Source organism: Ursus maritimus, unplaced genomic scaffold (assembly GCF_017311325.1).
Source record: "Ursus maritimus isolate PB19 unplaced genomic scaffold, ASM1731132v1 scaffold_8, whole genome shotgun sequence".
Lineage (NCBI taxonomy): Eukaryota > Metazoa > Chordata > Mammalia > Carnivora > Ursidae > Ursus > Ursus maritimus.
The window spans coordinates 17370498-17392327 of record NW_024426996.1 but is presented as its reverse complement, the minus strand read 5'-3'; the positions used below and the strand labels follow the sequence as shown (position 1 = coordinate 17392327).

General features: G+C 41.6%; 2 protein-coding genes across 7 annotated transcripts in view; one reads left to right on the top strand and one right to left on the bottom strand.

The window, feature by feature from the left end:
* LIN54 (lin-54 DREAM MuvB core complex component) overlaps positions 1-17148 on the bottom strand; it is an 82165-nt gene extending 65017 nt beyond the window's left edge. For 2 of the 5 annotated variants that reach the window (XM_040625197.1, XM_040625200.1), the window contains exon 1: positions 17020-17148. The gene's annotated coding sequence lies outside the window, so the exon portion shown is untranslated. Of the gene's footprint in view, positions 1-1535; positions 1744-17019 lie in introns of those variants that run through there. The other 3 variants (XM_040625198.1, XM_040625196.1, XM_040625199.1) reach the window with 3 other exon arrangements.
* A 39-nt stretch (positions 17149-17187) lies between these two features.
* The window catches only part of COPS4 (COP9 signalosome subunit 4), a 36174-nt gene continuing 31531 nt past the window's right edge, over positions 17188-21830 (top strand). Inside the window, exon 1 of one of the 2 annotated variants that reach the window (XM_008693304.2) lies at positions 17188-17382. In XM_008693304.2, the coding sequence (XP_008691526.1) occupies positions 17309-17382 (74 nt within the window). In that variant the 5' untranslated portion in view covers positions 17188-17308. The remainder of the gene's footprint in view (positions 17383-21830) is intronic. The other variant, XM_008693301.2, reaches the window with a different exon arrangement.

Genomic DNA, 21830 nt, shown 5'->3' with positions numbered 1-21830 from the left:
GCACTACTTTGACAGAACGACCCATTTCCATATGCATGTCTGATCTCTGACACATTGTAAATTACAGGCACTGAGCCTCATGCTGACAATGTGGTCAAAACTAGATTTTTAAAATAAAGTTCTAAACTATTTTCCTCTTCACTTAATTTCACCTGATCATTTCTGTCCCTGAACACTGTGACTTCCAATTTGTCATTGGTTTAAGATGTCAAAGCCCAAATAGGCTTAAAATGTATTGATCCTACTCATGAATGAACAATTTCTAACATACAGAAAATATACCTCTAAACTAAAATTATTTACCAAATGTTTTTAAGATCTGTCACCTAATGAAAAAAAATCCACTACAGATATATTTGTGCGATACAGACAAAATAAATAGCTTGCTTTAGAACAAGACCTCAGTTACCCATCTTTCCCACCAGCTACTCTCATTATGCGGTTTAATAACTAAAAAAGAATATAAGCATTTTTAAAATCATCTAAGAAATAACACAAAACCATAAGCTTCAAGGCTTGCGACAAGACCAGAATTAAAAAACAAAACCCAAATTGGTTATCTTTGTTAATTTCAGAAAGCTTTGGTAATCGCGCATTCAAATGCTGAATTCTAAATCCACCACTGAACTACAATATAAACTCTGAAAGACCCACCTGGAATGATCAAATTAAGGTTGAAAACAGGGTCGCTCTACTGCCTTTTTTAAAAGTTAATCTACGAAGAGTGAGGTGGAAGTTGAAAAAGCCATTTCATTTCCTTACCTTTCTTGAATGACAACTCCATATAAAAGCCAGTAGATTCAGGCTTTAAACAAGTGCTATCTACCACCCAGCCCAAACGCTCTTTATCTACGCAGCCTGCTCCAGCCTGAGAGTCTCAAGTCTTCCCTGTTTCTTCATCTTTAAACTTTATCCCCCCCCCCCCAACCATCCATCCGCACTCTGCTTGGTGTTTACCGTTGCTTGGCCAAGCTAAGTCCCGGCCCGCTCCCTTTCCCCGTGCACCTCGGGGACATTATGACATTTAGATGGTGGGCTTCGCGAGGAAAACGGACACACACGAAGAAAAGATCATACAAAGGGGCGTAGGAAGAACGGGGCGGCGGGCAGCAAGGAAAGGAGGGGCTGGTACAAAATGACACAGCAGCAAAACCGGTTCCCAGAAACCCAGGGCCGACATAGTCGGCTTCTCCGGCCACGCAAGGTGCATGTCAACAGCCGCCGGAACCCTTCCTCCAGACTGCCGGGAAGGGCGGGCGGCCGGCCCAGCTCCGGCCCTGCCGGGTGACAGCCGCCTTCCCGGGTGCCGGAGGGAAGAGGCCGAGCCGGGAGGATCCTCCCGCCCCCTGCGGCCCGAGGAAGAGGCGCGGCGGCCCCCAGCCCGCAGGTTCCCGCTCTCCGCCACGACCCACTAGCCTGGGCTCCCAGAGGGGGCGGTCCGGCGCCCTCCGCCCGCTCCACTACCCGCAGCGGGGGCCAGCGTCCCCTTCCCGCCTGCCCGCCCAGATGTCCCCACCCCCGGGGGTGACACTCACCAAAGCCGGCGGCGCCGCCGCCTGCTCCTCTCGCCGCGCTCCCTGGGCTCCCAGCAGCAGCGGCGGCGGCGGCGCCTCCGAGACACAGACCCGGGTTTGTTCAAAATCACGCGCCCAGCGCCATTCCACCGCCGCATCCCATAATACGCTGGGCCCTCCCCGCCCGCGCGCCCCTCTCCGCCCGCCCCTCTCCTCCACAGGCCCCGCCTTCCCGGCTGGCTTCCTTCGCCCCGCCCCTTCCGCGGCGCCTTGCCCCTCCCCTTGGCAACCCGAGCCTCGCGTCATTCCGCAAGGCGCGGGAGTACGCTCCAGCTCCACGTGACTCTTAGCGGGCGCTCCGTCAAAGCTTTCGCAGGGAAAGTTCCATCTGGCCGAAGCTGGGAGGGGGAAAACCGGGTTGCGCCTGCAGTTGAGAGAGAGTGCTTCATCTTCTGGTTTTCCTCGTTAGGAAGTTAGTGCTGTAGGTGCGACTTCCAGCAAACTGCCAATGTTTGATGTGCTTGGGTAATCAATATTCACAAACGCCCTCTTTGTTTTTAGGCATTAATTTTGCAGGGATCGCTAAAAAGTCCCGGAGAGACTACGCAGAGTTAAACTTATTTTGAAAGGGACTTTTTGCAATTTGTAGCTAAGACTAACACAATCAAAATTATTTGCATTTAGTCACCTTTTCCTTTTGTTTTCCCCGCTGCCCTTTATTATAAAATAAGAAAAGATAGCCAAATGTGGAGTCAGTTAGGCTGTGTGAGACAAGAACTACACAGACGAAACAAAAAATACAAAAGAGGGCAGTGTCAAATGGTGTAGTACAGTCTATAACTGCCAACGGAGCACGGAGGACAAACAAGTCAACGTGAGAGACTGTGGCCAAGAACCATAATGGACCAGGTGAGACTTCTGCTGTAGTGGAAGCAATGGCTTTGGAATCAAGCAGTCCCCGTTTTAAATTCTGGCACCTCACACATTAGTGTATAGCCCTTTATCAAGTTCTTTTTCCCATCTAAAAAGTAAAAATCCCAGGATTTTGAGGGTTAAGTGAAGTGAGAGGTGTCAAGGAGCTACACAGTTCCCACCTCAAATGTTAGTTCTGTTCTGCAAAAATCACCACCACCCATATCTCCCATGGCAAACTCAATGGCAAGGCAAGTGGCATTAAATTAGAAAAGGCTTGGAAGCCGGAGGGTCTGTGGCCTGTGCAAGGAAAGGGAGAAAATTGAAAGATACACAGGCTTTGTTGGGAATCAGTAGGTGAGTCCAGTTTATGAGGAGCCTTGAGAGCTAGTGGACACCTCTAGAAGGAAGAAGGGAGTTGGGGTGGAGTATCAAACCCTGGCTGAATTCTAGGGAAACTATCCCCAAAAGGGAGAAAATTTCTCAGTTTATTCCACAAGGCTAGCATAACCCTAATATCAAAACCCAAGACAAACAATACCCAAAAAAAGAGAGGAATTCTTCTGTTCTATGACTTTGTTGCAAAGAAAACTGAGTATTAAAATATCAGAAACAGTGGTGTGGTAATAAGAAGAATTCATACCATGACAAAATATGGTTTATTCCAAGAATGGTGGTTTAACACTAAGAAATCTCAGGTTATTTATTAAAGGAGAAAAGCCAAATGATATTCTCTAAGGATGCATTGTATAACATTCAACAGCCATTTCTGAAATTTAAAAATTCATGGTAAACTAGAAATAAAAGAACATTCTTTAAATGGATCAAGATAATCATCAGAAAACAACAGTAACATCAGACCTTAGGGTGAAATGAGGGAAGCATTCACATTAAAGTCAGGGACCCGGCAAGGATGGAGAACTATAGCAGCTATTATTTAACGTTTTCTAGGTGTCCTAGCTAAATGTAATTAAACAAGGAAAAAGAAAATAGAGGTTTGAATACTGAAAAGAAGAGACTAAATGGTTCTTATTAAAAATAATCATAAAGGGACACGTGGGTGGCTCAGTCAGTTAAGTGTCTGCCTTCCAAGAAACAACAATTGTTGGAGAGGATGTGGAGAAAGGGGATCCCTCCTACATTGTTGGTGGGAATGCAAGTTGGTACAGCCACTCTGGAAAACAGTGTGGAGGTCCCCTAAAAAGGTAAAAATTGAGCTACACTATGATCCCCCAGCCATTGCACTATTGGGTGTTTACCCCGAAGATACAGACGTAGTGAAGGGCCATATGCACCCTAATGTTCATAGCAGCATTGTCCACAATAGCTAAATTGTGGAAGGAGCCGAGATGCCCTTCAACAGATGACTGGATTAAGAAGTTGTGGTCCATATATACAATGGAATATTACTCAGCTATCAGAAAGAGCGAATTCTCAACATTTGCTGCAACATGGACGGCACTGGAGGAGATAATGCTAAGTGAAATCAGTCAAGCAGAGAAAGACAAATATCATATGATTTCTCTCATCTATGGAACATAAGAAATAGGATGACCGGTAGGGGAAGAAAGGGATAAAGAAAGGGGGGGTAATCAGAAGGGGGAATGAAACATGAGAGACTATGGACTATGAGAAACAAACTGAGGGCCTCAGAGGGGAGGGGGGTGGGGTGGGGGAATGGGATAGACCGGTGATGGGTAGTAAGGAGGGCACGTATTGCATGGTGCACTGGGTGTTATACGCAACTAATGAGTCATCGAACTTTATATCGGAAACCGGGGATGTACTGTATGGTGACTAACATAATATAATAAAAAATCATTTAAAAAAAAAAAGTGTCTGCCTTCAGCTCAGGTCATGATCCCAGGGTTCTGGGATGGAGCGCCTTGTTGGGTTCCCTCTCCCTGCTCAGCAGGGAGTCTGCTTCTCCCACTCCCTTTGCCCCCTCCCTGCTCCTGCTCTCTCTTAAATAAATAAATAAATAAACAAATAAATAAATAACATCTTTAAAAAACTAATAATAAAGAGGGCATCTGGGTGGCTCAGTCGGTTAATAACCTGACTCAATTTTGGCTCAGCTCGTGATCTCAGGGTTGTGAGACTGAGCCCCACCTCAGTCTCCCTGCCGGGCATGGAGCCTGCTTAAGATTCTCTCTCTCCCTCTCTCTCTCTCCTCCCTCTCCCTCTCCCTCCTCCCATCCCTCCCATCCCTCCCCACCCATCTCTCCCTCTCTGACAATCAATCAATCAATCAATCAATCAATCACAAAGAGCTCAGTGTTGGGGTTGATTGCTTAGCCTCTGGAGGTGGACTACCTGGGTCCAAATTCTGGCCCTGCCACTTAGTAGCTGCATGATCTTGGGCAAGTTACTTTCCACCTCTGTCTCAGTTTCCTTATCTGTCAATTGAGAATAGTGTAGACATCATAAGGTTGTTGCGAAAATTACTGAGAAAATACACATAAAACAATTTGAACAGTGCCTGGCATTTGGTAAATGCTCAATGACCAAAAACCATTAATAATCAAAGCTATGATACAGAGTAAAATGTAACCTCATCTTTTACCTTTTCAAAGAAAGCCTTTAGCACATAAGAGTCACTGTTATTCAAACATTTCTATTTCAAAAAAGAATCTTTGCTTTATATTTGCCTGAAGGCTTTTACAGATAAACTGAAAACGTTTACTCGGCAAGTATTTGTTGCTCATCCACTGGATCCCAAGCACTATGAAAGGCACTGGGAATAAAGTAGCAAACAAGATGAAGCAGCTCTATCCAACGGAACTTTCCCCAGTGGTGGAACTGCTCTGTAACCACAAAGTCTGATATAGTAGACATAGCCCACAAGTGGCTATCAGACCACTGAAATGTGGCTACTGCAGCTAAGAAACTGACTTTTCCATTTTATTTAGTTATCCTTAATTTAAATTTAAATAGCCATGTGTGGCTGATGATATATATACTGGAGATATACATATGTATATACTGTATATACTGGATAGCACAGTTCTAGAGGAAATGATAGACAATAAACAGGCAGAAAAATTAGAGCTTTCTAAATAAATAAAGGAGTTTCTGAGGAAAATATCAGTACAGAAAATGAAAAGATAGTGGTATAGGGGCACCTGGCTGGCTCAGTTGATAGAGCACGTGACTTTTAATCTCAGGGTCATGAGTTCAAGCCCCATGTTGGGCATAGATCCTACTGAAGATTAAAAAAAAAAAGTTTTTAGTTAACAAAAAAGATGGTGGTATGAAAGAAGTATGAGTTGAGTAGAATTATCAATAGACAAAACGAAATGTATTATGGGGTACCTATTATGTTCCAGGTATACCATTAGGTACAAACTATACAGTAGTTAATAAAATGTTCTTAAAATAGCTTAGTATCCAAAAGATTACGCAGAGGTTCATGAGTCCATTTGTCATAAGCCCAGATGTCTCTATACAAGCAACCAATTTATACATCTATGTAAGTGTAATTATCACATTCTTTTCCATTATTGCATAACTCTTTTATAACAGATCTATAATCCCTTATCAACAGTTTCAAAATCCAAAATTTTTTAAACTAAAGGGTTTCATGAAGCTTACAACAAACTCAGCAGACAAACCTGGCCCAATATAACATAACGTATTAATATTCTTTACACCATTTAATGTGAATAGCCATATATGCCAGTGCAGAAATTGAATGTGTTTGAATATGGGGCTTGATTATGGCCAAAGGAGTTGAAAGGAACTTCCTAGAGTGATGGGATGTTTTTGACCTTGATTGTGGTGGTGGTTGCATAAAGGTATGCAATTGCCTAAACTCACTGGGTATTCTTAAAGTGGATGCATTTTATTATGTGTTGATTATACTCCATTCAAGTTGGGGTGGGTTTTTTTTGAAGATTTTTTGTTTATTTATCTGGGGGGAGGGGAAGAGGGCAAAAGCAGGGGGAACAACAGAGGCAGAGGGAGAAGCAGACTCCCCGCTGAGCAGGGAGCCTGATGTGGGTCTTGATCTCAGCGAAGGCAGATGCTTAACCAACTGAGCCACCCAGGTGGCCAAAGTTGGTTTTAAAAGAAAAAAATTTTAGGGGCGCCTGGGTGGCACAGCGGTTAAGCATCTGCCTTGGGCTCAGGGCGTGATCCCGGCGTTATGGGATCGAGCCCCACATCAGGCTCCTCTGCTATGAGCCTGCTTCTTCCTCTCCCACTCCCCCTGCTTGTGTTCCCCCTCTCGCTGGCTGTCTCTATCTCTGTCAAATAAATAAATAAAATCTTTAAAAAAAATAAAAAGAAAAGAAAAAAATTTTAAAAATTATTTATCCTTAATTCCAAAATACACTGACACTCAGTGGTTTCTAATAAGGAATGTAGGTCAGTACCACTTTGAACATACCCTAAATTTTTTCACATACGGTACATGATGGAATTAATAATGTCAAACCACCTAAAAATTAAAATCAACCACTAAAATCATCTGCTGGTGGCAGGCAGAGTTCAATTATTTTTCCTCTGGCAACAAGATTTGTCTCTATAATAGTTATTTTTGTTTTTGTAATTAAAAGGATAGGAGTAGAGGCACCTGGGTGGCTCAGTTGGGTTAAGCATCCTACTCTTGATTTCGGCTCAGGTCACGGTCTCAGGGTGATGAGATTGAGCCTCTCCTTGGTCGTTGTGCTCTACAGGGAGTCTGCTTGAGATTATCTCCTTCTCCCTCAGCCCCTCCCCCTGCTCCCACAAGCTCACATGCCCACGTGCTCTCTCTCTAAAATAAATAAATCTTAAAAAAAAAAAAGGGATAGAAGTAGAGGATTCTCTGTAATGCTTTGATCTACAGTGTTCCTCCAAGCTCCCCCGCCCTGAACTGTGATTTCGCTTTCTGAGGTTTCAGTTACCTGCAGTCAACTCTGGTCTAGAAGCAGATGCTCCTTGACATGTCACCAGAAGGTCACTAGTAGCTTAACCTTAACACTAAATCACACTGCCTACGTCACTCACCACACATTATCTCATTATGTAGGCATTTTATCATAAGAAAGTGAGTACAGTACAATATTTTGAGAGAGATCACATTCATATAACTTCATTTATAATGCATTGCTCTAATTGTTCTATTTTTAGTTATTGTTGTTAATCTCTTACTGTGACTAATTTATGAATTAAACTTTATCATAAGTATGTATGTACAGGAAAAAGCTTAGAATGTATAGAGTTCGGTACTATCTGCAGTTTCAGGTATCCACTAGAGGGATTAGAACATATTCCCTGTGGATAAGAGGGGACTTGGCTTGCTAGGGGTGTAACCATCCCTATAGTTAGGAGTGGGCTTTACCCTTGAAGGAAGTGAGTATTTCCAATGTCAGTCATCCTGAAAAAAGGCACATCTTGAGACAGGATATAGGAACTTGAAAGAAGGGCTCACAGAGAGGGAAGTGCTTGCCCTCTCTTGGCCTTGCTCATTTGGACCTGGACCCAGAGTTTCATGTGTTTGAAGGAATGTACTCATCTTCCACCTAACAGAAGAAGAAAACTTCCACCTCTTGAGAGACTAGAAACTAGGTAAAGCTTTTCTTTTCTTTTAATTATAAAACACCTTCCCTAGAGAAGAGCCAGTGAGTAGATGTGAACTCCCCTTATCTTTGTGGTTTCCATGGGGTTCCATGAGCATGCAAGCCTGTACTCAATCTTTAGCAATTTATTTAAACATGTAGCAGAATTCTTTGCTGTTTGAATGGCTGCTTCATTTTCCTTCACAAGCTGTGCCACAGATGACCCAGTGCTTGCATCTCACCTGTTTACAAGCGCTTATCTTTCCATGGATTCAGGCTAGTCAGTTGCCCTGTGACTTCAGCTCTCCGATTGGCTCAATAAAAGTTATGATTTTGTAACTTGCCTAGCTTATCGTTGTGATGGTGGGAACAATGCTCTTTTCGGCCTCTGTACTAGGCAGAAGGTGGAAGTCCTCCCTCCAGGTATTATTTTGTTAAGAGGGTCTGGGGTACCCATTGTTGGACCACAGAGCTCATCATGGTTTTTACCTGAGATAGTCCTTCTACTTAGTCTTTTTAAAAAAAAAAAAAGATTTTATTTATTTGTCAGAGAGAGAGAGCAAAAGCAGGGGGAGCTGCAGGCAGAGGCAGAAGCAGGCTCCCCGCTGAGCGAGGAGCCCGATGCAGGACTCAATCCCGGGACCCTGGGATCATGACCTGAGCCAAAGGCAGACGCTTAATCAACTAAGCCACCCAGGCGTCTCTCTACTTACTCTCTTAACCCATCCGTTCCTACTTGTCTTTCTAGGTCTCAAAGCTCTTGCTTTACAACCCAGAATTCACTATTTGCTTCTGGTTGTTCCCACAGTTGGTGGCAGATTTGGACCATCTTCTTTACCTCAGTAACATTAGTTCCTACTCAACCTTTGGATTTGTATGTTCCTTGACTTTAGTGCCACCTTCAGACAAGGGGAATTTAGATGGAAACAACATCACATTCAATGATGCTGGGATTTTCTAGGTCTATTTGTCTACTCAACTATGTTCTTTACTCAGTGTAACAAATATTTTTTGATTGCTTACTAAATACAAGGCACAAAGTTTTGGACGCCAGCTAGTTTATAAAAATGAATCAGACTACCACATATCTTTCACCCTTCTCTCCCACTTCCAATTCAATTATATGACCCAAATTGAAACATGAATACTTGGGAATGAGCAGACAGACACAGTGGGCACCAGACAGCATGAATGAAGCTTCAAGTTATAGTGAGTCTAGATATAGAGAAAAAGGGAAGAGTATCAGAACATACTGGATAATGGAGAGACTATAGCCTGAGAAGATGCACGGTCCTTCAAGTGAGAGGATAGTACCTGCCCTGGCACTGTTCTTTAGAGGACCTTCTGAGACACACAAATGGTGAAGAAACACATGAAAAGATGCTCAACCTCACTAATCATCGGGGAAATGCAAATCAAAACCACAGTGAGATACTACCTTATACGGGTCAAGATGGCTAAAATCAAAAAGACAAGAAATACCAAGTGTTGGTGAGGATGTGGAGAAAAAGGAACCCTCATGCACTGTTGATGGGAATGCAAATTGGTGCTGCCACTGTGGAAAACAATACAGATGTTCCTCAAAAAATTAAAAATATAATTAACCGTAAGACCTAGTAATTCCACTACTGGGTATTTACCCAAAGAAAATAAAAATGCTAATTTAAAAAGATAAATGCACCTCTATGTTTACTAAAGCATTACTTAAAATAGACAACATGTGGAAGTAGCCCAAGTGTTCAATGACGGATGAATGGATAAGGATGTGGAATATATATATGCAATGGAATCTTACTCAGCCATAAAAAAGAATGAGATCTTGCCATCTGCAACAACATGGATGGACCTAGAGGGTATAATGCTAAGTGAAAGAAGTCAGACAGAGAAAGACAAATAGCATATGACTTCACTCATATGTGGAATTTAAAAAACAAAACAAAGAAAAAAGATACAAACAAAACACTTTATACAGAGAACAACCTGATGGTTGCTAGAAGGGAGGTGGGTGGGGGATGGGTGAAATAGGTGATGGGGTTTAAGAGTGCACTTATCATGATGAGCACTGAGTAATGTGTAGAATTGTTGAATCACTGTATTGTATACCTGAACCTAACATAATGCCATATGTTAATTATACTTCAATTAAAAATATAATAAAATGAGATAAATTTTCAAAAAAAAAAAGGACTTGCTGGTCATGTTGACAAAGAGGAGCTTTAAGGAAGAAGGACAGTTGCACTGAAACTTCTCTTCCTATGAAGCTGACAGAGCACCAGCTTTCGAAACTGCTAGAGAAGACAGAAGACTTCTTAAACCACAGATAAATACATAAATACATAAATAAGAGCCTTTAAGAAGACTAAATTTAATACACACACAAGACTATTGAACAAAAAGCATTTTATTCCTTTTAAATTGAGATTTTACATTCAATAAAATGCACAGATCTTAAGTGTACAGCATGATGAACTTTGATAAATCCATACCATACCACCCATGTAACCCTCACCTCTGTAAACATGTAGAATATTTTCATCACTTCCTGCTACTTCCCAGTAAATTACCATCTTTCCCCATTTCCCCCTCCCTAAGTAATTTCTGATTTTCTGTCATCACAGATTAGTTCTGTTTGACTTAGAACTTCATATAGATGGAATCTTATTATATGTACTTTTTAAAGTCTTTTCTTTCACTCGGAATAATGTTTTGAGATTCATTCACATTCTTGCATATACCTGTAGTTTTTTTTCCTTTTAAGTGCTGAGTAGTATTCTACTGAATACATATGCCACAGTTTCTCCATTCACTTTCCTTATGATAGGCATTTGGGTTGTTTTCATTTGAGGCTATTATAAATAAAGCAGCTATAAAATTTTTTACACAAGTAAACAAATGGAAATCATGATTTTAAAAACACAACACTGATGATACGCTGAAGGAGAATGACTGAATTCTGCTAAGCGGCCTGAAAAGTGTAAAAGATATTGCAAAACACGGAGCAAAAAAATATAAAGAGAAATTATGATGAAAAAGGCACATCACTTTGAAGATGCATCCAAAAGACCTGATATATGACTGTTGGAGTTCTGGAAGGAAAGAAAGGAACAGATAAAAGAGAGGTAATAATTAAACAAATAATAACAGAAAATTTCCCTGACCTAAAGATAGATCTGCAAGTGAAAGGGGTCACTGAGTTCCAGGTGATAACAATGAGAAAAGACACACCTAGACATATGTGAGGGAAATGCCTATAAAGAGAAAAATCTTTTAAAAACTTCCAGGTGGGAAGAACTAACAAGTTACTTACAAAAAGAAGAAAAACAAGAAGAACAAAGGAGACTGTGGGGGTGAGAGAGGAGGAGTGAGGAGAAAGAGAAAGAGGAGGAGAAGGAAGAAGAAAAAGAAGAAGAAAAAGAGAGGGAGAAGGAGAAGAAAGGTGCAGAAATAAACAAAGCCAAATAAGGACAAGCAAAGGCTATTTACTTAGAGCTTCTAAGCAAGGGGTTTGGGCCACCATCATTTGTGTTTGACAGATACTCAAAGACAGGCAGAGGAATGGAAAGCTTTATTGTGCAAAAAGGGAATTCAGGTATGCCCTGATTGGAGGTTGTTGGCATGGGGGAGCTGTCAGCAGCAACCCAGAAGTGGGGTATCCTATGTTATTGGTTGGGGGGGGGTGTATTTGGCTTTCCCTGGTTGGGGAAAAATTAGGGAAGCTGTCAGTGATTGATAAGTGCTGGCCATTTTGGGCTGGTAACTACAGTAGTTGTAACACTTTCTGGGATCGTTGCTGCAGATGGTGAGTTGATTACAGGGACTGGTTGCTAAAGACTGGGTCAGTTTTATTTTTACATATGGTCTTGTCATTGTCTGTTTGCATATTCAGTCTCTCAAAGAGAAGAAAAAGAATGGAGAAAAGAAGGAGAGAGGGAGGGAGGATGAGAGGGAAGAGGGAGGGTAAGAGAGGGAGAGAAATCACTGGTATTCAACTCCTCGATTGAAATCCTGGAAATGAAGTAACATTTCACAGGTCACTGAGGGAAAAGGACAGCAGCTCAGCCCAAAGCCCATTCAACAATGAGGATGATGGAAAGATATTTGTGAATTTGCACAGATTCACAAATATGTTACCCATGCACAGCCTCTGAGGGATCACTTAAGAGTCAGCACTAACAACAAAACGATCAGAACAGAGACCTCGTGTCAAGACAGGGAAGATGAAGAGAAGGGGAATTTGTGATGAATAATTTAGTCTGAATTTATATAGTAATGTAAGTGAATAATGACAATGAAACTGGGAATTATAGCCCAAGTGTTAACTTAAGGATTCTTAAAATAGAAGAGACATACTGCAAGGGAAAAGCAAATACTTAGTGAAATGGAACAAAGTACCAACCTATCTCAGAGAAAGCAAGGAATTAGATAAGGGTGGAGGGGGCAGATGTCAATATATTCTCAAGGTCTCAACTAGAAGTGGAGGATGTGTAAGTAAAAATATTCTATAAGTCTCATTTACTGAGGTATGATAGAGGCAGCGGGGGATTAAAGTATCCAGAAACGAGGAAAGGGCCGAAACTTGTCCTCACATATTGTTAAAGAAAAAATGATAGTGAATGTCAGAAAAGGGAAGGTGATCACCAGTTAAACTGAAAAGAAGATGAGCCTTAATACACTTTTCACACTAGTTAAACTGAAAAGAAAATGATACAGGACATGACAGAAAAATACAAGAAATAGAAACACCCAGAATGAGTGGCAGAACTCAGGTAAGAATTAGAAATAAAAACATCATTTTAGGAACGAAGACTCAACTAGATGGAAACGAGGAGTAAATAAAAGTGTCAGATAATGCCTTAAGAGAAATAGAATGAAAAGAAAATTAAATAAAAAATGTGAAAGAAGAAATAAAAAGATTTTGAGGGAAGATAACTAATATTAAGATAAAGAAGATCTAACATAAAGACAATAGTAGTTTCTGAGGAAAGAAACCAAAGGAATGGAGCAAGAACAAAACTTATAATTAAAGATGTTATTGAAAAAATTGAAACTATCTATTGAAAGGTATATTCTATACCTAAGAATACTGACTCAGAATGACCAACACCAGCACATGGTCTATTAAAATTACTTGACGTTAAAGAGAAAAAAATTGGGGGGGGGGCATCCAGGCAAAAGACGAGGTGACCTATAAGGAAAAGAAAATTAAACTCTCATATTTCTCAGCAATGCTTTAGGTCATAAGAAAATGGAGCACCATACTTCAGATTCTCAAGAAAAGCGAATCAAGGATCATTATATCTAACAAAACTGATTTTCAAACATAAAAGGCACAGGATGTTTCCAACACTCAAGAACGTTCAAAATTATGTTTTCCAGGAGTCCTTCCTGGGAAACCTATTAAAGAACTAGCTTTAGCCAACTAAAATGACTAAGAGGTCACAATATAAGAGCTGATGGTGAGCATTAAATGTGTACTACTTACAGAACAAGACTAAATGATTAGGAGGAAGAGAGTATAGTTTGTCACAGCTGTATGTGCTCGCAATACAGATACAGAACAGAGGAAATGGGAGAGCAGTAGTAGTAAAATGTTGAATTCTTCAGGAATCACATCGGGGATGGTAGTATTAGTATTATTATTACTGCTATTCTGAAGTTGTGTGTACAATGTAGAATGAATGAAATGAATAATTTTGGAATATTCTGCTTCTATAATCTCCTATGCACTTGTGAACCAGGATTCTGGATGTGGAAGTAAGGAGATACAGATTTAATACAGAAGAGGTTAAGTAAAATCATCTATGTTGGAATCTGAAATATCAAAATGAACTCATGACTTATTTTATCCTTAAAATATGTATATATTTCCTAGTCCTGTCCTATGAAAAGGTCCCAAAATGACCAAGACAGTAGCAGTGAACATCGCTAGCACGCAGATTGTTATCTGTAAATATCATTCCTAAAAGGAACTAAAGGAACAAGGGCTTCTTGGAGAAACAGTTGATTCTGGGTCTAGGCTAGGAAACACACAAGATGACTCCAGAATAATTCTGTCACACAGCACTAGCAACACGTGGAATAAATGTAGACTACGGATTGGTGCTCAGAAGCCCCAGAATACATGCAATCACTTATGCCCTTTTTTTAATTCTAAGGCAAGGCATATTTGACCTGGGCACATGGGACACAGAGTGGAAAATGCACCAGGAAAAGGACCCCAGGATGACTTCCTCTCATATTTGTAGGGAAATTGTGAGGGGTTAGAGGCCAGCTTTTATATCTGATTATATAAAAGTGGGAGTTTGCTGGCCAGGGAAATGGCTTTAATAGGCAAGAGTCTAGGGAGAAGAACTCATCTAGCGGTGTGGATATCTAAGCTAGAGCAGTGCTACCCAAACTTTAATGTGCAAGAATTACTAGATGGATTTTGATAATATGACAGTTTTGACTCAGTAAGTAGGGGCTGGGACCTAAGGTTCTGCACAGTAAAACAGAATTAGGATTTCTTAATTCAAACAAGCCTAGCTAACTTCTTGCTGCTAAGCAACTGAAAAGAGAGAATCAGTTTCCAGTACCATGCCTGTTTCCACCCTGCTGTAAGTAAAACCTAAAAATATGTAGATTCTCTTAGAAATTGGGCAGGATTACCCCTGAGCAGTCTGGAAAAGGGAGGCCTCGTCCTGTCAAAAAGTTTAGTCAAATCGCTGATTACAATAACCAGGAAGGCAGACAACTTCCCCACCTAGCTTGTAGCTCTACTGGAGGTATATGGAAAGAGACAGTTTGTGTGTTTGGCTGCTTCTTTTTGCTTTCAGCAAGGTATTACAAATAAAGCTCAAAGTCAGGGTGAAAAGCAAATAGAACATGTGGTAATTCTTGGGCTTCACTAAGTTGAAAAAGCCAATGGCTTATGTACCCCTAAATAGCAGAAGAGAAGATTTGCCTGGAGATTAAGAGCTTTTGACAAACACAAACGGGCAAAAGAACAACAGAAAACAAAGACAAAGCAAAAATCAAATTAATAGAGTTCCCTTCTCGCTTAAGCCTATTGTTTCAGATAACCTCAAGACTGCCGTCATTAAAAAGAAGATGTTAAGAAAGGCTTGAGTGTGGAAGCCAGGAAATAGGCCACATTTAACAACTATTTCTAGAAACAACTGTAGGCGTGGTTACTGGAACCTGAAACTGTCTGGAAGCAGTCAGTTTACTGAATATTCAATGAAATTACATTAAAAAAAAAAAACCCACCCAAATAAAACTGAAAAACCTGGCCTACAAAAGCTCTCAATCCAAGTCCAAAAGCATTCCTCCAAAGAGGGAATACTCTCTAACATCCAGTTAACTTGTATTCCTAGGGCAAAACTGGGACCCAGAGTACAACGGACAACGGGGATCCTCTCAAAGAGCAGAACGAGGGTCTAACCAAAAGAACTTACACCCTGTAAGGGTAGTGGGTACTCCTAATTCTTCCCCGGGATCCCACCTTTGCTATGGAGAAGTAATTGCTATAGGTCTCACATTCTACTTTTGAGTTTTAACTGTGGTTATCCTATTCCTGTCCCACAGTTGTTTTGTATTATGTGTATGGGCACGAGGCAGATAATTTGTTTTACAGTGTATGACTCTGGGCCATGAAAAGACATATCCCAATTTGATGGAGAGATTTGTGAATCATCAGACATCCCGCTTTTTTGAGTTGGTATAGAAACTGAATAGGGAACTGATCTCTCTGCTTTTGGGGTAAGAGTGTTCTACTCTAAGAAGGATACACACAGGTATTTAGGTGATCAGAGGGACAGATTGTAGTAGAGACTACTGACTGACCCTTTAAACCCATCCTTTTATTTTTCTTAGGCAAAGGGCTGCCCAACTGGAAACCAAATCTCCAGGCTCACTGTTGCTAAGCCAGGTCATGTGCCTAAGTTCTTGTCGCGGATTGGTATCAGAATTGATGTAGGCACGGAATCCGGGGATGTACTGTATGGTGACTAACACAATATAATAAAAAAATCATTAAAAAAAAAAAAAGAATTGATGTAGGCAATCTCCACATTACTTTCTTAAAGAATTTCCTTGTCCTAGTCTTCTTTCCTTTCCCCTTCCCAATAGAGGGAACATTTTATTTAACACATACCATGAGGGCAAAATTCAAGTTTGACATGCTTTGTAGGCAAGGCTGTAGAAAATGGCACTCCTACATAGTTGGTAGGAAGTTCTTTATGCAGCACTGGTTGACTGATTAGAAACAATTTAAGTGTCCCACTGTAAAGATTAAATACACTATGACCATCCCTTTATTATATGCAATACTCTCCAGTTCAAAAAAAATGAGGTTAGGGTGCCTGGGTGGCTCAGCCCTTAAGCGTCTGCCTTCAGCTCAGGTCATGATCCCAGGGTCCTGGAATGGAGCCTGGCATCGGGCTCCCTGCTCAGTGGGAAGCCTGCTTTTCCCTCTCACACTCCCCTTGCTTGTGTTCCCTCTCTCGCTGTCTCTGTCAAATAAATAAATAAAATCTTAAAAAAAAAAAAATGAGGAGGAAGCTCTCTGGATATACATGGCAAGATCTCCAAAAAAAGTGAAGAAAATCAAGGGGAATAATGATACGTTGTGTTATCTTCTGTGAAAGCAAGAAAGGATAACAATTTACATTTATGTGAAGAAAGAAGTTCTATAAGGATACATGAGTAATGAATACAATTACATATAAAGGTAGGTGACCATATAATTTATCATCCGTATGGAAGTTTCTAGAGTGAAAGGGAGTGTTATTAAAAATCACTCCAGGACAACAGACGGAAAATGGCACCGTCCTGGACAAACTGGGATGCATGATCAACCTATATAAGGGGTACCAATTTAGGGGAGAAATATGTACATTTTTATTGCATTTTACAATAGTACCAGTCTGTGGTGAACTGAACATAAAAAACAATTCGTTTTTTAACACAAGCAGTTTAAGGGTTGTCTTAAAGAATGAGGAACAACAGTAAATCACGTGAAACACGGAACTTAATTAATGACGCGATAATTTCGGGTACCCGGCACTTACTGGAGTTGCACAAGCAACACACGCCTTGGACTTCATCCGCCAATCCTAAGTGGGAGCGCGCGAGCCTGAGCCTGTGGGAGAATCCTGGGCGGGCCTCGGACGTGAGTGGAGCTTCGCGTCACTCAACTCTGGGGACGGGCTTCGCGCAGAGTCTCACACCCGGCGCTCTGGCCCTCACAGTCGCTACTCTATGGCATCTCGGGTTCCCTCTAGCTGCAGTCTGGAGGACTACACTCGTTTTCTTTTCGGCTGCGCGAAGTCCGGCAGCCTCTGCTGAGCTGGAAGAAAGATGGCGGCAGCCGTGCGGCAGGATTTGGCCCAGCTCATGAATTCGAGCGGCTCTCATAAAGATCTGGCGGGCAAGTGAGTATTTCCCAGGGGCCTGGGAGGTCAGGAGGTAAGCAATAGACCTGTTCTTGGGTTGACGGCGGCTTTGGGATGTGATACGGCCTGACAACCAAGGGGGCGGGCCTGAGGTCGTTTGTAGACGCGAAAATTGGGAGCAGCAGAATCCCGGTGGGGATCTTGCGGAGGGAACCCTTGGGGGCATCAGACCTGGGGTGACTGTCAACTTGTTCAATCTTTGATAGCATCCTTACCCGTTTCTTAAGATTCTGGAAGCATGGTCTGAGGGACGACTGCTCCCACGGCCTTCTTTCCATCGCTGGCTGGCCTCTCACACCGAATTCTGGTCTCTCTTTGGGCTCCCCCCCCCTTTTTTTTTGATTGAGGGAAATGTGTATTTTTTGATTGACCCCGATGCAGAGTTTTCTGGGAGATGGCTTCTCGAGGCAGACGGGGGTGAGGAGGTATGGCTGCTATCTTGTCGTTCAGAACCACCCGGACCATCTTCTGTGAGTCCTTGTGTTTTGGGTTCTCTCTCCGCGCCACCAACTCTGAAGAGGGGCACATAAGCGGAACGCCCTCACAACGTGAGTCAGGAAGTCTAGATTAGTGATGTTTGCAGGAATCTGAATTGTTTAGGAATTTTGTGGAATTTATGTTGAAGGCTTACATCCACTCCACGTTAAAATTTGTGACATGTCCCTGTCATGCAAGCAATTACAATAGTGTTAATCGTAGGTAGGTAGGTAGGAGGTAGATAAAGAACTGTCCTTTTTCTCTTTGTAGATTATACAGCACTCTTCTTTTTTTTTTTTTTAAAGATTTTATTTATTTATTTGACAGAGATAGAGACAGCCAGCGAGAGAGGGAACACAAGCAGGGGGAGTGGGAGAGGGAGAAGCAGGCTCATAGCGGAGGAGCCTGATGTGGGGCTCGATCCCAGGACCCCGGGATCACGCCCTGAGCCAAAGGCAGACGCTTAACTGCTGTGCCACCCAGGCGCCCCAGCACTCTTCTTTTGTAATGAACTTGCATTCTGTTTAAAGTATGCGTCTCAAGTTGATGGTAATATTTACATCCTGACAGCTGAGATCATATTGATCTATGTAAATGGGATACACCTGCTCTAACCTGGCCATTGAAACCTTGACTGTGTTTTATGTAAACTCTGTTATCTTTTCTCTGGTGGCAAATGTAATCTAGTTTTATCAGTGGGAAATCTAGCTGTGTATCATGGGTTTAGCTACTATGTACTGCAGTTTCCTTCTCATGAAAATGGGGATAATAGGACTTATTCTTGTCTGAGGACAAAATGAGTGTGTATACGCACTTATATCACATATGTCACTTAGAAGAGTACCTGACACTTAGTGCCACAAAATTGTCTTTGTTACTATTATTACTATAAAGCAGTTAGTATATACATATATTGACTTATTCCATGGGTTGTAAATAAGGTGAATGTGTCTTCATGGTTTAAGCCTTTCTGCGTGTAATTTTTAGATTTGGATGAAAGTAAAATGAGCATGTATTTTTCCCCATGTTCAGCTTATATTTCCCCCCATGCTTTGCTTTCTTTTTTGTTTTGTTGAAGAAAATGAAGTACATTCTTTATCAGAAGAGATACAGTTTTTCAAATATTCGCAAAATTCTGAAATTTAAGCTGAGAATTTACTTCCTCAGCTGTAAATCGCAGGTAAATATTAGTACCAGTCTTATAGGGTACTTTAGTTACATATTATTATGTAACAAACCAAAAACTTAGTAGTATAAAACAACTATTATTTTTCAGGATTCTTTGGGTTGATTGGACTGTTTTGCTGATCTAATCCAGGCTTACTCATGCAGGTGCAGAGTTAGCTGGCAGTCCAGTTGGGGCTGGTGGAGCTAAAACGGACTCACATGTACATCAGGCTGTTAGATGAGTCTGTCTCTCCACATGGTCTCTCATTCAGCAGTTCCTTATAGGGCCATGGGAGTGTTCCAAAAGGGTGAGAGTGTGGAAGCTGCCACACCTAAGGCTAGCCTTGGAAATCTCATCATGTCAATTCTCTAAAATAGGTCAAAGTAAATCACAAGACCAGCCCCGATTCAAGGGGAGGAAAAATGGAGTCTACCTCTTTATGGGAGGAATGACCCAAGTTACGTTAGAAAGGGGCATGGACAGATGGGGGCATGATTCATCAGAGGCCATTACTGTAACAGTCTATCACGTGAGATTGTTGTGCTTGATAACTGATAGCCAGTGCTTTCTGAGGAAAGTCTTGGCCTTGCCTGCAGGTACGTATCTGGTCCTATGTCGACAAGAATGTGTTGGGATGTTTATTTTCATAACAAAACAGTTCTGCCAGCTACGTGTCTATGAGGAAAACACTCTTGAAAGGTATCAGTAGTTGTAGGATTTATGTTAGGAGTTGAGTGACAAAGCAGTCTGTATTAAGGGATAGAGTAAATTCGTTTCTAAAATATTGATACTGGGTGTTTCCAGCAATTAGCAGAATATTTATAACAGAGCAGTCTTTTAATAAGTGTTAGTTCAATCAGTGAATAGCTAGAAAGGTGCAGAGCTTATGTTTGAACCCAGGTTTGTGTACTCTATAAAGCTTATTATTTTTTTTAAAGATTTTATTTATTTATTTGACAGAGAGAGAGACAGCCAGCGAGAGAGGGAACACAAGCAGGGGGAGTGAGAGAGGAAGAAGCAGGCTCCCAGCGGAGCAGGGAGCCCGATGCGGGGCTGGATCCCAGGATCCTGGGATCACGCCCTGGGCTGAAGGCAGACGCTTAACAACTGAGCCACCCAGGCACCCCTAGGCCCCTATAAAGCTTTTTAAAAATCTGCCTATATGCTTTTCTTGCCCAAACTTCAATTAGAAATGCATTCTCATGGGGCGCCTGGGTGGCACAGCGGTTAAGCGTCTGCCTTCGGCTCAGGGCGTGATCCCGGCATTCTGGGATTGAGCCCCACATCAGGCTCCTCCGCTATGAGCCTGCTTCTTCCTCTCCCACTCCCCCTGCTTGTGTTCCCTCTCTCGCTGGCTGTCTCTATCTCTGTGGAATAAATAAATAAAATCTTAAAAAAAAAATGCATTCTCGTAACTATGAATTAGCACAACAGTCTAAAGTTGACGTAAGAAATTGGCCATATGAGATGCATTTTTGCAAATTTTATAAACTACTTTTGTACATATTATGCATTATGATCATTATCTCATACAAAGCTTTAGAAGAGAGGAGAGCCTTGAAGAGGAACCATTTGAATAGGTAGCTGTTACGATAGCCTGTCTTAATTACTTGGCTAAAATGTGCTCAGTTCTTTGAAACTCAGTTGAGATGTTATTTCTTCCAAAAAGCCTTTTCTGAACAGCCACCAACACAAACTCTTAACTACCCACACACACAGGACCTGGTTTGTTGCTCTTATGCGTGATGGCAGATTATATTTACCTCTACCATAGAACTTAAGTGTTTTAATTGTCTGTTTACTTGTCTGCCTTTCCAAGTAGAATGCGATCTCTTTGAGGGCGAGTATGATGTTATGGATTATAGGTCTTTGTTGAGTTAATCCTATAGAAATAGGACCTTTTTTCCGCCCCTTCCCACTTCTCTATATAGAAGGTACCCAGAAGAGGATAGCAGGCCTTTGGAGTCTAAACATTTCATTTTACAAGAAGCTGTTAGTGTAGAGAAAAGAGAGTAATGGGAGACCTGTTAGCTGTCTTTGACTATTAATTAGAAGGGCTGTTTTGCAGGGGCGTCTTGGTGGCTGTTGATTAAGTGCCTGCCTTTGGCTCAGGTCATGATCTCAGGGTCCTGGTATCGAGCCCTGCATCAGGCTCCCTGCTCAGTGGAGGAGTCTGCTTCACCCTCTCCTGCTCCCCCTGCTCGCACGCTGTCTCTCTCTTTCTCTAAGAAATAAATAAAATCTGAAAAAAAAAGAAAGAAAGAAAGAAAGAAAGAAAGGCTGTTTTGCAGAAAAGAAAATAACTCCTCTGCCTTACAGAGATGGACTTTGGATTAGAACTTTCTAATAATAGAATGGAATAGAACTGTCAAAAAAGGGAGGACACATACACACCAGGGGATAAGACTATACAATCTCAAGGGCCCCTTGTAACTGAGATTCTCTGGTTCTCTGTTATTCCCACACACAACAGTTTTAGTGGTTCCCATCTCAAGAGTGAAGTTCCCTAACATCTGGTGTTTACCCTGTGCCAAGCACATCTTTATTTACATTTTTTAATCCTTAATGAGTAACATTTACATTATATATGAGAAAACTGAAGTACAGAGGTGAAATACCTCGCTTGAGGTCGCATAGCTAGTGGCAAGGCCATAGTACAACCTATCTGCTTGTCTCATAGCCCTTAACTCTAAACACATCTACCTTTTGGCTTTAAACTATCTTCCCCAAACTAGACTACATTTCAGATAGTGATTTTTTTTTTTTTTTTTTTTTTCCTAGA